The 15,676-nt window shown below is 49.8% G+C and overlaps 2 protein-coding genes across 7 annotated transcripts in view; one reads left to right on the plus strand and one right to left on the minus strand.

The window, feature by feature from the left end:
• LOC143387285 (leucine-rich repeats and immunoglobulin-like domains protein 1) overlaps window positions 1–5,085 on the plus strand; it is a 125,567-nt gene extending 120,482 nt beyond the window's left edge. Inside the window, exons 15-19 of the mRNA XM_077109088.1 lie at window positions 314–733; window positions 1,345–1,470; window positions 2,400–2,546; window positions 3,145–3,405; window positions 3,504–5,085. Of these exons, the coding sequence (XP_076965203.1) occupies window positions 314–733; window positions 1,345–1,470; window positions 2,400–2,546; window positions 3,145–3,405; window positions 3,504–3,763 (1,214 nt within the window). The 3' untranslated portion in view covers window positions 3,764–5,085. The remainder of the gene's footprint in view (window positions 1–313; window positions 734–1,344; window positions 1,471–2,399; window positions 2,547–3,144; window positions 3,406–3,503) is intronic.
• A 722-nt stretch (window positions 5,086–5,807) lies between these two features.
• Slc25a26 (solute carrier family 25 member 26) overlaps window positions 5,808–15,676 on the minus strand; it is a 138,369-nt gene continuing 128,500 nt past the window's right edge. For 5 of the 6 annotated variants that reach the window (XM_077109097.1, XM_077109089.1, XM_077109095.1 and 2 more), the window contains 3 exons: window positions 10,710–10,774; window positions 9,691–9,764; window positions 5,808–6,147 (listed from right to left, as the gene is read on the minus strand). In XM_077109097.1, coding sequence (XP_076965212.1) covers window positions 6,030–6,147; window positions 9,691–9,764; window positions 10,710–10,774 — 257 coding nt within the window. In that variant the 3' untranslated portion in view covers window positions 5,808–6,029. The remainder of the gene's footprint in view (window positions 6,148–9,690; window positions 9,765–10,709; window positions 10,775–15,676) is intronic. The other variant, XM_077109091.1, reaches the window with a different exon arrangement.

Below are 15,676 nucleotides of genomic sequence, written 5' to 3' on the forward strand. Positions count from 1 at the left end.
ACCTCAGCCTCCCAAGCTGCTCAGATGACAGGTGTGGGCCACCACCCTGGCTCCTATCTCTAAAGGTCAGTGCAATGCCAGAGCCTTGAGCAACGGGGGTGACCAAAGAGCATGCAGGAGAGGTGTGGTCTTAGTCGAGAACAGGGACACAGGACAGTTTGGAAACAGGAGACTTTGTGACCAGAGATCAGCCATCTTCTGAAAAGCTTGCCGCTCTGATAGAAGCCCTCAGGTGGGATTGTGCCATGTCTAGAGAACCAAGCAGAGCCACAGAGGCCCCAGAGTGAACGTGCCATCTCTTGATCTCTTGCAGAGACCCCGTCCTTGGTGGTACCCTTGGAAGACCGCGTGGTGTCTGTAGGGGAGACAGTGGCCCTCCAGTGCAAAGCGACTGGCAGCCCCTCCCCCCGCATCACCTGGCTCAAGGGGAACCGCCCCCTGAGCCTCACCGACAGGCACCACTTCACCCCGGGCAACCAGCTGCTGGTGGTCCAGAACGTGGTGGTGGAGGACGCGGGCCAGTACACCTGCGAGATGTCCAACACGCTGGGCACAGAGCGCGCGCACAGCCAGCTGAGCATCTTGCCCACGCCTGGCTGCAGGAAGGACGGGACCACTGTGGGCATCTTCACCATTGCCGTGGTGTGCAGCATCGTCCTGACGTCGCTGGTGTGGGTGTGCATCATCTACCAAACCAGGAAGAAGAGCGAGGAGTACAGCATCACCAACACAGGTGGGCACCGTGGCGTTCCTTTCCAGGCAGGAGAAGCCAGGTCCACACTCTTTGTCAAGAGCTCCCGTGCTCTGGGAACTCGGGACCTCTGGGAATGTGGTTCTGGAGAACTGAAGCCTCGGTCCTGCGGACACTGGGTTCATACTCAGGGCAGAGCCAGAAATGGAACTGCCTTGGGGCTGGGGCTGGGGCTGGGGCTCAGTAGTAGCACAGTTGCCTGGCAGGAGTGAGGCACAGGGTTCCATCCTCAGCACAGCATATAAATAAATAAAATAAAGGTCTGTTGACAACTAAAAAAAAAAAGAACTTCCTGCTGACGTCCTCCTCTTAAGCGGAGGTGGACTGTCTCTGACACCTCACAGTGCTGTGGTTTTGTTAGTTCTGTCTCCCTTCCTGTCACTCTTCCCCGTCCTTTGTGGTCTCACATGCTTTTGATCTGGGCTCAGGTTTGGCTCTGGTCGGGAGGGCCTTCTACCTGCACGGACTCCACCTGGCCTCTGCGCAGCCTCGATGGCTGTTGCCAGGGGATCCTGTTTGGAGCCTGACAGTGAGTGTGCATCTGCATCTGTTGTCGCTGAACCCTGATGTTTCATTGTCTTATCTCCTTGCAGATGAAACCATTGTGCCACCAGATGTTCCAAGCTACCTCTCTTCTCAGGGCACCCTTTCTGACCGGCAAGAAACTGTGGTCAGGACTGAGGGTGGCCATCGGGCCAACGGGCACATTGAGAGCAACGGTAAGGCCTCTGACCCAGTGAGGTGGAGCTCCAGGTGACTGTCTCCCGTAGGTGGAGATGGCCTGTAGCTCCCTACTCAGGTGCTGGCACTAGATGGGGAGGGAGCGTCAGGTGAGCAAGGCGGCTGCCGGCCCAGGCGTCTGCTGTTCAGCTCAGTCCTGGTCTGTGCAAGCTCTGCAGAGGTTTCAACATCCTGTCTCTCAGGAAAGTCACCATCTGGGCTTAGCAGTAAGCCTCCCAGTCAGGATAAGGCAGGACTGCTGTCAGAAACAGCTGCAAGGGACACCCCAGGGCCTGAAACCAAGCCCCTGCTTGCACAGTTGGCCCTTGGTATCTGTGGGTTCGAGTACCTACACACTAGAAATATCCAGGGCAGAGAAGGTGACGGATAGGCAGCCTTCTTTTCCTTGTCATTATTCCCTAAAGACATAGTCCAACAGCTGTGTACACAAAGTTACGTTTACTAGTCATGATGCTTAATCTAGAGGTGACTTACATGGGACGGTGTATGTAGGTTATGTGCAAATGGTGTGTCATTGTATACAGGGACTTGAGCATCCCTGGATTTTGGGATCTGTGTGGGGCTCTGGCACCACGAAGGTACCAAGGGGTGCGAGTGCAGGGGCAGTGCCCACACCTGCTCTGTATTCCAGACTCGCAGGAAAGCTCTCTGCAGGGGGCACTGTTTCAGTTGGTGGGAGATCCTGAGCGCTTGCTGAGCTGAAAGCCGGCCTGAGAGCTGCTCCTCTCACATGGCTGCTCAAGGACTGCTTGCTGGGAAAGTGGTACTAGAAACAGGCCTGTTGCCAGCTTCACGGTGGCACAGTAGTAACCCACCACTGATAGACTGCAGCAGCAGCCCCAGCCGTCCTGCTCCTCGGGCCCACTGAGACGTCCTCCGCCGTTTCTAACTGGGGAGTCTGTTGCAGGTGTGTGTCTGAGAGACGCGGGCCTCTTCCCAGAGGTTGATGTCCACAGCATCACGCGGAGGCAGCCCAAGCTCTGCGTTGGGTACAGTAAAGAGCCCTGGAAAGTGACAGAAAAAGCCACTGGGACACCTGGTCCACCTAAGATGGGTAGGTGATGCTTCCACCAGGAAAAGTGATACCTTTTTGAAATCAAGATCTGTGTTGACCACCCACTAAATGAAGAGAGGAGACGCCTACATTTCCGTCTAGCACTCTCTAAATTTGGTATTTAGTATATAAACAGGAAGCTCTGGCCTGGTGCCCTTTTAATTCTAGAGGAGTGTGTCTCTTAGTTACTATTTATGGTACAGTAAACCTGAGCAAGAATTTTCCAGAATAATAAGCAACATAGGGGGTTTTAGTATCTGCTCACCAGGGCTGTTTTGAGGTTAAATTTCTAATTGTTCAGAAAACTCTTAACCCTACATGGTACCTAATTCAACTGTTGGGGTTTTTCTTTTTTTTTTGCCTGTGATCACAGTAGCGTGACTACATTCTCTAAGTACAAGATTAGCTTAATCTGGGGCATGTGAGCATGAACATGAAGGACCCCATCTCCACTAACGGCGTGGCGTGTGCCCAGCCTTTTCAGTGAAGGTCTTTGGGGAGGGGGCGTTTGCAGGGCCGGGGGACAGGACCCCACTTGGGTGCGGGTGGGTGGCCTGTTCTGTGGGGGTGGCTCTGACCTGGCCCATCTCTCCTTCAGAACCTAGTGGCCCTCTGGTGTGCAGTGACTGCAATGCTGACGTGGACAGTTACTCCAAGGAGCAGGCCCCCCACCCTCAGCCCACATGCAGAGACAGCACACAGCCAAGTGCACTGCGTGGCCAGGATCCCAGCCAGGGCGACCGAGGAGACTCTCCACATCATCCTCGCAGTGGGGCCGGGGACGGGTCCCTCTACCCCAGCAACCACGACAGAATGCTGACATCCTTGAGGAAGCCGGCGGTGTCCCTAGATGGAAAAGGTGATCCATTACTGTCCTCCTGGCCTCCCTGGCAGCTGCACTGGCTGCCACAGCTGGTCATGCTGGAACTCGGCTCTGACGGCCTTCTCTCTCCCCAGGGGGCTCCGCCTGGACTCTAACGAGGCTGTGCGACACTGACCCTGCAGCCCTGCAGCCCTGCCCTGCGTTCCCTTCAGGCAGCACGGAGCTCCCGGAGGCCTCCTTGGCCTTTCCTGCTGTCCCCAGCGAAGCCCAGCACTTGCTCCTTTCCAATGGCCACCTCCCCCAGGCGTGTGACTCCAGTCCCGAGTCCACACCACTGACAGGACAGCTCCCTGGGAAACGGAGGGGACCACTGCTGTCGGCGCCCACAAGCTAGGCTCTGTCTACCTCAGCTCTTGTCACACCAGTGTCCACGGGAAGGAGAGGCTGGGAGGCGGCCTGGGGTCAGCATCGCTGAGCTGTACATAGTTGTCACTTCCGTGTGGAGCATGAGCCGGGCAGAGGACTCGCATCTGAAGCACAGAAATGCAAGAGGCTATTTGTGTACAAAAGGCAGAAAAAGTATTTGATATGGTTGTACATAAGAGTTTCCAGAGATTTCCTATATATTATATATCTTTGACAGAGGCTATTTTAATCCTTAGTGCATGGTTAACAACAGAACTATACAATTTTGACCATATTATTTTCCTATCAGGTTGCTGTTTCCTTAGAGGGGGGTCGGTAATAGTTCTGGTGCCTTAGTGCATGGCGGGAATTCAGAGACAAAAGCCACATTTGTTTCACGGGGTTCCTGGTGAGTTTGGAAGGACGGGGAGTCCTTGGTGTTGTGTGCCCTTCGCAGTCACGTTCGGCCTGCGTTGGTGGCTCCTGCAATGTGCCTTGGCCATGAGGGGCTTTTCCCTGGAGGCTGCTTCTTTGAGGGGTGAGGGTTGCTAATCCACCACAAGCCGTGGGTTAGGACAGTGGGCCTTCTCCCTTCTCTGAAGCTCACTTTTTGTTAAAAGCAAATGTGGTCTTGTCCATGTCGCCGGATTGTTAGCTGAGGCTTAAGGCAAAGGCTGCTGGTGTTGGTACCTGTGGATTTTTCAATAGTGATGTTTTAATTCTGCCAATATAATATTACATTGGGGGTAAAAAAGATTAAGTTCTCACCTTCCAGGGCTAGCTCATGTCTACTGAGGAGCCTGAGCAGGCCCGTCCACGCCCTCCTCTCACACAGCGGGAACTGGGCATGGACTTCGTCAGATTTAGCCCTAGATCTGGGTGTGTTTGCACTTTTGAGACCTGTAGCTAACCGTCTTGTGAGTGCCAATGTGTAATTCACTGAAAATTACATTGAAACAAATAAGGTCCTTAAAAAAACTCAAAGTACATTTCTTTAGCCAAAAAGCTGAAGGGAGATATTAGCCAAATGGCTACCTATGTCAGATGTTCCTGTCAGAGGTCATCATTGTTCCAGAAGGTAAGCACATTTAGTTTTGTCCTCAACGGTTAACTGATAAATGTTACTTCCACAAAATATGTGAATTTGCTGCTTCTGAGAGGCAATGTGAAAGAGGAAGTATTACTTTTATGTACAAAGTTATTTATTTATAGAAATTTTGGTACAATGTACATTGAAAACATGTAAAATATTGAAGTGTCTAACAAATGGCATTGATGTGTCTTTAATAAAGGTTCATTTATAAGTGTTGAGCGTATGGCTGGGGGTGTTCATTCCTTTCCAGAGATTCCCTGGTCAATGTAGTCGCTCTGCTTTTAATATTTTTCCCCAAACGGGAAAATTCAGGCAAGGCAGGATCATGTACTGTGGCTCCAGGGTACACACGACACTGCTAGATTCCTAAGATTTCTCTCTGAATTTTTCTACACGTGGACTTCGTTAGTCAAGCCCTAAAATCCCCAAGTATGGTGACCTTTCCAGCTCATCTGTTCGCCTTCCAGGGATGAGCTTGCAACTGCAGGCCATGACCCCACTAAGAAAAAGGAAGCCCTGCTGTCCCCAGCGCTGGCCCAAGCCCCGTCTCAGCCTGGAGGCACAGCCATGGAGCAGGGCTCGGCCTTCCTGAGGGACTGCGTGCCCCCATTTAGCCCCTGGGCTGCAGATGCCCACTGCCTCTCACACACCACATGGGTCACCGGACACTTCTATAAAATACTAGGATCACATGTTGTTGGAGGTGCCGCCTGAGGGTCATTGGACACAGGCCCTGGTTACCTGGAAGAGTGACTGAACAGGGGTGGGTGGGGTGCTTTCTGAACAGAGCCCTAACCTTACACCACGGGGACTGACCCCAGGGACAAACACCCACACGCACAACCCCTCCCCCCATCTTGTCATTCTTTTCAAATTGTAACCATCCTGTCGTCTGCGGCCTCCACCACGAGGTGGCAGGAAATGGAAGATCAGATACAGATCAAACACAAGCTCGGCGGGCACTGCCAGGCGCATTTATTAAGGGTTCTGAGGGTCTTAGGGTCTGTTCAGAGTCCCACCATGACGCACGTTCTTCTTTGTGGCACACTGAGGACAACTGCTGCTGGCCTGACCATGGTACCATGGCCTCAGGGTCACAGTGACGGCAGCTCTGGGCTTCAGCACAGGTTCCGTGCTCCCGCTTCTTCGCGAGTGGTGTCCGCTAGGAACTCTCTCTGCCCACTTGCAACAGCAGGCAGCGGGTCTGGTCGTAGGCACCCAGAAAGATGAACCCTCCCAGGCTGATGGAGGCCATCCGAGGGAAGACACCCGCAAATAACCTAGAGGAAAGGACAGTCACAGTGAGCCTGTGTCCAGCTGGCTGAACCCCCACCCACGGCGTGCGTGGCTCAGCGCCTGCTCATTAGGCCCCGCGTGGCCCTTTTTGGAACAGCCCTCAACGACATCCCCAGTAGCTTTGGGAGCTGGGCCAGCTGCCCGCGGGTGGCCGTGGCGGGACACCGGCTTACCCCTGAGCACCCCAGGGGGAGGCAGGGTCCTCTGAGCACCAGGCAAAGGCAGGGCGCCTGTCCCACAGCCGTGCTCTTGAAGAGCTTCTGAGACAGGGAGGGGGACTCCTGTACAAGGAGTCCTAGGACTGACTCCCAGGCCAGGCTGGCCTCTGGGGTCACCCTCAGGGAGGGCAGCTCTTGCCATCACTCACCCACTTTGTGCTCACAGACCCTCCAGGGATCCCGGATGTTTTCTTTTAATACCAGACATGAAAGGGTAATGGGCTTGGCGGGAGGGGGAGCAGCATCACGCATACAGTCCCTGGGCCTGGGCCACCCGTGCAATTATGAATAGTTCAGGCACAAGAGCTGGCCCTGGGAACCTTCCACGGGTCATTCTTTGAAACCTCCCTGGTCACACAGGTATTTCTTCAAGTATGTCCACAGTGATACTGCTGCTGAGAAAAGAAAGGCTGCGGTGACCCTGGTGTGGTTCCCTAGGTCACAGCCGTAGAAACGCGGTCTACTGCAGGCAGCTGATGGGATGAGGCAGGCTACAGGCGCCACTCAAAATATTTACATGTAGGTATTGAAAAAACAAGTCCATGTGACCACGTGGTGACCAAGAACTTGGGAGGGAGGTGAACAGCTGCTTGCTGTGGAGGTGACAGACTGCCCTGCCCATTTTTCTATAGCCTCTGGACCCTTTTACCAAGAGGAGTACTTTTGTTCACAGGAAAAACAACAAAACCAGAAATGGCGGCTATGCTAGTAGACTAGTGACGACACCCGGGGCTAGGGCAGGAAGCTGAACCTCCTGTGCCAATAGCAGCTGTGCATTTTGAAGATATGGGGAGACCCCCGTGATGAGCCACTGGTGGCTGACAGGAAGGAACCCCTGCTGGATGACCTCAGCCCCTGGCTGCTCCCTTCTGCACTAACCAGAGAGGTCCACCAGCCTCCCCGGGGCAGCATTTAATACCTCTGAGGAAAAGGGGGCACTTTTTAGTTAGCTAACTCCAGGTTTAAATTATTAAGTAAAATACTACACATTAAAAAAAGAAATCCTCCTTTATTGCCTAAAGGCAACCATAAAAATTCACTAGAAGATCAAAAGACACTCAGCTCAGCATCATGCACATAGGTTTTGCATAAGGTGTGTGGTGGGGCAGAAACTCTGATTGCTTTGGAGGCCACTGGGTCCTGGCTTGAAAATGGACTCATCTCCCTGGTCCTGCCCTGCAAAGAAGAAGGGCGCTAGGGAGAAAGGCATGGGAGAATGAGCCATGGGAGACCACACTGGCCACTGACTCCTCCCTCACCATCTTCCTGGTTTCTAAGCCAGTATCTAGTCCCACAATTGCCACTAACAAGCTCTGCTGCCCCTGGTCAGAGGCAGTTTATATAGTTTATGGTTTCACAAAATGACAACTGATTCTAAGGACATAACTGCAGCCTTAAAAGTGATCTGAACGGTGAGCACCCCAGCCAAAGGGAAGGGTGTGGTCCAGGGACCACAGATCACAGACCTCTCCCAGCTTCAGCCATTATTACATAAAGGGGGCAGTCAAGGACAACCACAGCAGCTGACCAACAGAAGAAGCAGCAGGCAGGTCTACAGCAGGCAGGACTCCCAGCTGCTGCTTCATAACCTAGGACTTTCACCTAGGGGAAATGGTTGCTCTAGGGCACACATTCCAGACACATGCCAGAATCTCATGTGCAAGCCTGCCTTCACGGAGGGAAGGTGGCCACTACCTGAACCCGCCATGAGAGGGCAGCAGCGCTCACCCCAGGGGGAGGCAGGTGGGAACTCCGCGAACTGGGCTGTGGGTGGAAACCGGACAGAGCAAGCAGGCTCAGCCACCCTCAGGGCTGACCATGCCCAGGGCCAGTATCTTTCCTTTCATTTGTTTTTTGGTCAAATTTCTTGTTGTCTTCTATCGTATTAATACAGGGCTGATTAAAACCATCCACATCTTAAGTGAACACCTCTGCTGCCTAGGCACCTTCCCCAAGGCCACTCTGCACACTAACTACAGCCTCTCACTTCAAGGGTGTGCAGAAGATGAGCCGGAAAGCCACAGTACCTTTTCAGGACTGAAACTGGGCTCAAGAACAGAGACCAGCCCTTGGCCTGTTTTTGATACCATTTCTTTGCCTATAAATTCTGGCACTGCTTAAGTTTGGTTTTGTTTTGGTTTGCTTTTTTTTTTTTTTTCTTTTCCTGGTCCTGGAGATTGAACCCGGGGTGCTCTACCACCAAGCCACACGGCATCCTTCTTATTTTTATTTTGAGACAGGGTCTCACTAAGTTGCCCAGGCTGCGCTCAAATTTGCAATCCGCCTGCCTCAGTCTCCCAAGTAGCTGGGGTTCCAGGTAACACCCTGGTCTATGAACTCTGGCAGTGGACTCCTAAGAGAAAGTCGTATTTTGACTTATTTGAAGATCCCAATATTTATAAAGATTCGTAAATTTATATTGTGAAAGGAATGCTGGAACAACATCTTGAAGAGAGAGCCTGTTTGTTTGGGATGTGAAGCTAAAAAGTCTGAGGTGCTTGGCCAACAATACAGAACAATGACTCTCAACTGCGTGGGAAATTTGAAAGTACAGTCATGCGCTACAAGGCAGCGCTGGCGGGGACCAAGTGTGGCGGTGGTCCCAGGAGATTACGATGCAGCTGGAAAAGCACTAGCACCTTGTATTTTTATTGCTCCTTTTTGATGTTTAAATGTTTGGAGATGCGGCTATTTCCTATTACGCTACAGCTGCCTGCAGCACTCGCTGAGGTGGTGGTGTGGCGTGCAGCCTAGGAGGGACAGACTGCCACACAGCCTGGGTGGGGGTCAGGCGACGCCATTCAGATCTGCGGAGCACACTTATGTTTGCCTCACAACAAAATCACCTCCCAAGAAAACAACAAATGATAGAAATCACATATCAACACAGGAAATGACCCCATGGAGGTATGACTAGAATGTGCTGCTAGTAAGTTAAAAGTACAAAAACCACAAATGCTTTCTTGCAACAATGTTCCCCTAACTCTCCTGCATTTCTACATTGTGCAACTGGGAGCTTATTTCTTGGGGGCTGCAGCCCAGATGCTGGCCTGCTAGCACCACAGTCAATGCTATGCAACACCAGGACGGACCAGACTGAGAAGCATCTGGCCAGGACACTGCACTGACTCGACAGAGCCATGTTATTTTTTCACATGTGCAACAGCAAACAGAACATCCTGTACCATGTGAAAAATAGGACCTGGACCAGGACATAACCATAAGCAGAAGAAAGGAAATGGAAGGCAGATAGGAAGGGCCGGGCCGGTGGAGCGGAGCGAGGCAGCTGAACACTCGCACTGTCCTCACCCTGCTAGCCCCTGTGACCGCCAGACCCCACGCAGGGCAGAAAGCACGTTGCCACCGGCTACGCTGGAACCAGCCTGCAGGAAAAGACGAAAAACTTAATTACCTGCTGCCTGTGCCTAAGGTCGCCAACTCCCAGATGTCCTCAAATGTGTGCCTCATCCCCACCCTCGCGCAGGACAGAGCTGATCCGGAATCAGGACTGGGTCTCGCTCCCCTGACAGTGCTTATACTCAGTCTCACAGGAAAGCAGTGATGTGGCCCAGGCCACCCCAGGGGGCTGGCTTTTCAGAGCTGACACACATTACTATTTAATAGGAGAAAGATTGGAAGCAAAATAACTTGATCTGAGGAGGACGGGAGTCACCAGAGTAAACAGTGTAATTAAGAAAGCTGCCCAATTGGCTACGAAACACACTGAATAAAGAGCATCGAGTTCAACTTAAACCTGAGTCACTTTCCGAGGTTTGGTCCTCTCCACCTAAATTCTACAGCTCTGTTCTGCTCACATCTGTTTCACAAGGATGGGACTTTAAAAAAAAAACAAAACTGTTTTGGTCCAGATCTGTTATTCGTATGGCATTTCTTGAACTCTGTCTAGCTTTTTCTTCTTTCAACCATTTTTCTTTTTTACAGTTTTGTTTTGTTTTGTTTTGTAGCAACTCTGATAAGGGTTTTATCTGATTAAAACACTGCACAGGTTCAGAGCCTACAGCTTAGCTGCCACAAGGTATAAAGCTATCAGCCTCTCAGGGCCTTAGGCCTGTCACCAGGAAAAACAGATTTGAAAATAAGATTCAAGGCTAAGGCCTTCAGACCTATTTACCTCCACAATGTAGGTGAAAATGACCAGAAGATGAGAAACGCCACAGGACACATTTGTCATAGTGATCACCATGGCTATTGGGACTTCCATGTTAGTTTTAAGAATGATTCACAGGTGCTTTTATTTGCTTCACATACCTGCAAGACCTGGCACCACCAACAGGTATGGTGTCTCCACAACATTATTTTCTACTTACCTTTGCCAACATGATTCTTGTCTTTGCCACATCCAGAGGGGTGGTGACTGCAGCTGCAAAGCCACCTGTGTAGAGAAAACCCAGCAAACAGTGAGATGGGACTGCACCAGATGGCGATTTCATAATCATTACTTCATAACTCCTCAAAACCCTGCCAAAGCCATTTCTTCATCCTGATGTGCACTCGAGCACTCGGGAGCAGGATGCACACCTGCAAGATCTCAAGCCACATGCTTCATTTCTTTTGCAGTGATGGAGAACTGCACTTTTAAAAGAGTAAAAGTGAACGCCTTCGCCACTAAGGGAACAAAACAGTGCCCTCCGGTACACCCGGCTCCTTCAAAGGCCAGCCAATGAACTGGTTCTGTATGACGTACACGGCCCCCAACAATTCTCAGGGGCCATGTTTCCACTGGCCACTTAAATGGACTCCAAATGCTTCTATCATTTCTTCTGTGGATAATATAAAATTAACGGAGTTCTGTGTATCATGTGAGATTTAGGGTGTAAATGGCTGAATCCTTCAAGTTAAGTGGGTACAGTTCCCTGTATGCCCCTGGCTTCTAGTAACATGCTGAGAGGAGCAACTGCCCTTCCAGGCTCATCTGCAGCCTCCAGTCCTTGGGCTGCAGCGGGCATTCTAGCTCCGGGCTGCCTTCCTACCCCCTCTCTTGTGTTCCCTTTCTGAATGCCACCGTGGCCAACTTGTTCACAGATTTTAACAAGGTCTGTTTCTGAGGGCACAGAAATCGAAAGACTTTAAAAAACCCTACAGTTTATGATGTCAATATTTTATTTCATGTGGTGCAAAGACATGTGAAACCTGAAGGAGAGAGAAATAACGAATCCTAAAGAAATGTCAAGATCATTATACTGTCATGTGTTCAAAAAAAAAAAATCCTAAAGGGCTTTCAGAAGATTCGGCTGCCAGGAGCCGGGCGGGGGAGGGGCGGCTTCACGAGGGCTGAAGAGAACACTGGGAAGAGGATCCAGAAACAGCTCTACCCCACCCCAACTGCTGTGGCTGGAGGACAAGAGGGCCATCTGGTCTCTTCCAAATATCTTTCTAAATAAGACCATGATGGAGACCCTCCTTCCTATGGTAACATCTATTATGACAGAAGTGTGCCAAGGTGGCCCATCCATGCATTCAGCCCTGTTTTGAGTTTTCCCTGAATGTCACATGCCTTGGGGCTGGGGAGTGCCAGTTCACAGGAATATTAGATTGCTCTGTGCTGCGGCCTCTTTAGGATTAGGAAAGTACTTGGATCCAAATCCCAAGGTTGCCTGAAATTCAGAAACTTATTAAGAGACCTCAGATATTTTCAAATTTTGTGGACCAGGTCCTAAAGCATACATTGTGCCCTAGGGAACCAGATATACTTTTAATTAGAATAGAGTCCAGAAAAGCTTCACATCCATCCCCAACAACAACAAAACAAACACCCTAAGACAGAAGCAAAGGTACCAAAGGCCACAGACCCCTCCTGTCCCCGCTTCCCACTCCAGAGCAGCTCCCCTGACAGGCGGCAGGGCTGGTGGGCAGACCTACCTGGAGACTGGTCTTCTCCGTGGTCAGGAGACCTGAGGCTTAAGTCCCTGCTCTGCAGGTGACTGGCCTTAGCTTGATCACTTATTCCCTGGCTACAGCACTTTCTGAGGGAGCCAGGCCCTGGATGGGGAGCCTGGAGAGAAAAGCGGCCTGTGGGGGCTGGACACCGTGCAGAGCTGACACCTGTCTTCAGCCACTCCAGGAGCAGCACTGATGGCCCCTGGTTTTCACGGCCTCAGAGACCTCATCTGCACCGCGCAGCACAGCAGTGACCAAAGCACTCTGCTCCAGGTGGGCAGAGGTGACGAGTGATTCTTCTTCATTCCTCTGGCCCAGTGCACACAGTAGGCACTTAGTATGACAGCTCTTATTATGGCTTCAAAAGTGTACCAAACCAAAAAAAAAAACCTGTCAGCTCGTCCTCTAAATAGCACAAGAAGGGACAGGAGCACTAATCTGCACAGTACCGCTTCCTGTCTACAGCCCTCCAAACACACACTACACACTGTTGCTGCCTGGGTGGCCTCAGGCTCAGGTATTACATTCCCATCTGCCAATGGCTGAAAAGCATATCTTCACTCCAAAAACTGCACTCTCCCCACTACCTAACGGCTCCCTGTGTAGGACAAGCGAAGTAAGATTTGTCTGATGGTTAAAACTCATCTTCCTATTTGAAAATGTTCACAAACTGTCCTAAACCAATTCAAAAAGTACTCAAACTTGACAAGGAAAATTTAATAATCTGGATACTGCAAATCAAACTCACTCTGGCCACAGGCGAAGGTTTACCACCCTTTACTGTGGACGCCTGCCAATATTCTCTTAGAGATTTATTTTTCATAAAAGTAATTGAAAGAAAAGTTAAACACAGAAATACATTTGCCATGATAGGCCCTAATTTTACTGCCATGATGGAAACTGTATGTTTTATGTAAGTCAATTAATAAATCAATTTGAACGTATGCAAACATCAGACTGCTTCAACTAACAGACCTCACAATGTTTCTGAGAAGCTGCAAAAAGAACTTGTGAAAATAAAATAGCAGACTAGCCGGTTGTAATGGGTAGACAGTAGGGTGTGGACTTTCAGTTAAAATGTAGTTATTTTCTGCATTTGACTTAAGGGAGCTGTAAGCTACTGGTAAAAATACACAAAGAACACGCTAACATGTCAGACGGGAAATAACTCCCTGAGACCCAAGAATGGGCTGCTCTCGGGCTCACAGCACGCTCCTAGGAGCTCCACCTCGGGTAGCTCTACTGAACCTGCTTGTAAGTGCCACATTCAGGGTAACCTAGACTTGACAATAAAACTACCTCTCACTCTTCCTCAAGGAACAAACAAACGCAAAGGAGCCACCTTCCTACAACAGGCTTGGAGTGTGATCACCCAACTTGCCTGAGGATGTGGCAGGGCTGTGGTAGGAAAGCACAAGCCCCAGGGGCCCTGCTGCCCTTCCTGCTCCCCTTCCCTCTCTGGGCTCAGTCTGGAAGGAACAGAGCACGGCCTACAGCAGTGTAATCTCCAAGCAAGTGTGCACAGTGTGGTTTGTGTGCATTTTAAAGACTGTGCCAGGCCTTGTCATTTGTTACCCAAATAAGAATGTCAAGCCTGCTGAGAGACAGCTCTCTTCCCCGCAACCTTCTTCTCTCTTAGAGAATATAAGAAGGTGTTTATTATAAGAAATTGATCAAAAACATTAGAGTACCAAATAAAACAAGAGTGGTAAACGTCCTAATTACTCAGATAGCATATGGCTTTATGTTTACAAGTGAGCCAGAAGTGAGGAAGTTGGCAAAGTCCCTTTTTCTCCTAGCTTAACCCCTGACCAGAAGCCAAGGGAATTTCTGAGCATGACAAGCCATCAACACCTCCAATCTCAGGAGACATTTCTGGATATTTGTACCAACCAGTTTATAAAACAAGCATGGAAGAGCGCCAAGGGTGGCAGAGAGCGGGTCACTGGCAACAATTCAGCCCATTTAAACTTGGAAAAGCACACAAGGAGAATTCTGATTTCTGATTCGAGGGCGAGTCTCATCATGCTTTTATGGCCATGTAAGGTAAGGAGTCTGGAGGTGAGGCATCGGGGCCTGTGCAAGCCCTTACTCAATCTACAGGGCAACCAGCTCTTACTATGGCTTCCTCCCGGCCTGGGTGGTTTCCAAATGGAGTTTATCAGATGTGATTTAAAATAGTAACTTTGTTCTTCTGGACCAACATTCGTGCCAAATAAAATTTCAAGAGAAAGAGAGATATAAACAAAAACCATATTTAATATATGTGGATTTGTTTTCAACAGATTTTTTTGCAGGCCTTGGACAAACTGAACACCTTCACTTATCAGAACCTTACCTAAATCTATAAGCTGTGAGAGCCTATCCTTCTGTGTAGTAGCTTTAGCATACAGAACATGAGTCTTTCAATGTAGTTGAAAGGATGAATTATTGCAATAGCTTTTCATTTTCTGGGTGTTGCTTGTTCTGACTGAAAGAGTAACAGCTCTGACAGCTGTTGAGTCTGATGGATCACCAAGTGTCAACATGTACAGAATTTCACTCAACCTGAGGAAATCCCTTGAGTGGTCATCCCCATGTTAGTTACAGGTAAGGGAACTGGTGCTCAGGAAGGCTCCCCATTCTCCCTCAAGAGTTAGGGCACCTAGAGGTTTGCCTGGTCAGTCAGATGCGAGACTCTGGGCACCTTACTCCCTTGCCCCTCATCCGGGTGCCCTCGGCTGGCTTGGGAGCGAGTTTCTGGGCTCCTTAAGGGAGCCTCCTGAGCTGGGGCGGCAGGCTCCTACCACAGCACACACATTAAACTTTCCTTCCTCTGTCAAATGGCAGTACTTAGTGTAGAGTGTTATTCAAAAAAGGAACTAACTGTAATCAATGGCAATTTCCTGGACATGCAATATCAAAGTATCTGCAAGCAGATCTTTGAATTACCTATTCTGTGTACTCACTTCAACACATTAAGTTTTAGGCTATTGTTAGCATTAAGAAATAGCCTTCTTAATTCAGGGTAACTAAATTTCCATAATGCTCACTCTGTCCCCAGGCCCAGGAAGCAGTCAACAAAAATGCACACTGTTCTTTGTGGCTGGGTGATAGACCCCTGACCTCTGGGAATGAATCAAGACCATCTACTCCTTTAACACAGCTAATGACCAGGTGTCACATGGAAACAATTACCCATTATAATCAATCTGGGTTGATGTCACATCTAGAGACAAAATAATCTACAAGTCAAATGGGTTTAAATATTAATAAAGAATCCTATAAGACGTATGTTTTCTGTTTTTCTAATAGCTATAAGAAAAAACCCAATCCAATAACCATTAAGAAAACTGGAAAAGAATTATTTTTCAAAAAAGTCGACACCCTAAATCTACCTACTTGTCAATTCACCAGC

The sequence above is a fragment of the Callospermophilus lateralis genome, chromosome 1, assembly GCF_048772815.1.
Source record: "Callospermophilus lateralis isolate mCalLat2 chromosome 1, mCalLat2.hap1, whole genome shotgun sequence".
NCBI classification, from domain to species: Eukaryota; Metazoa; Chordata; class Mammalia; order Rodentia; family Sciuridae; genus Callospermophilus; species Callospermophilus lateralis.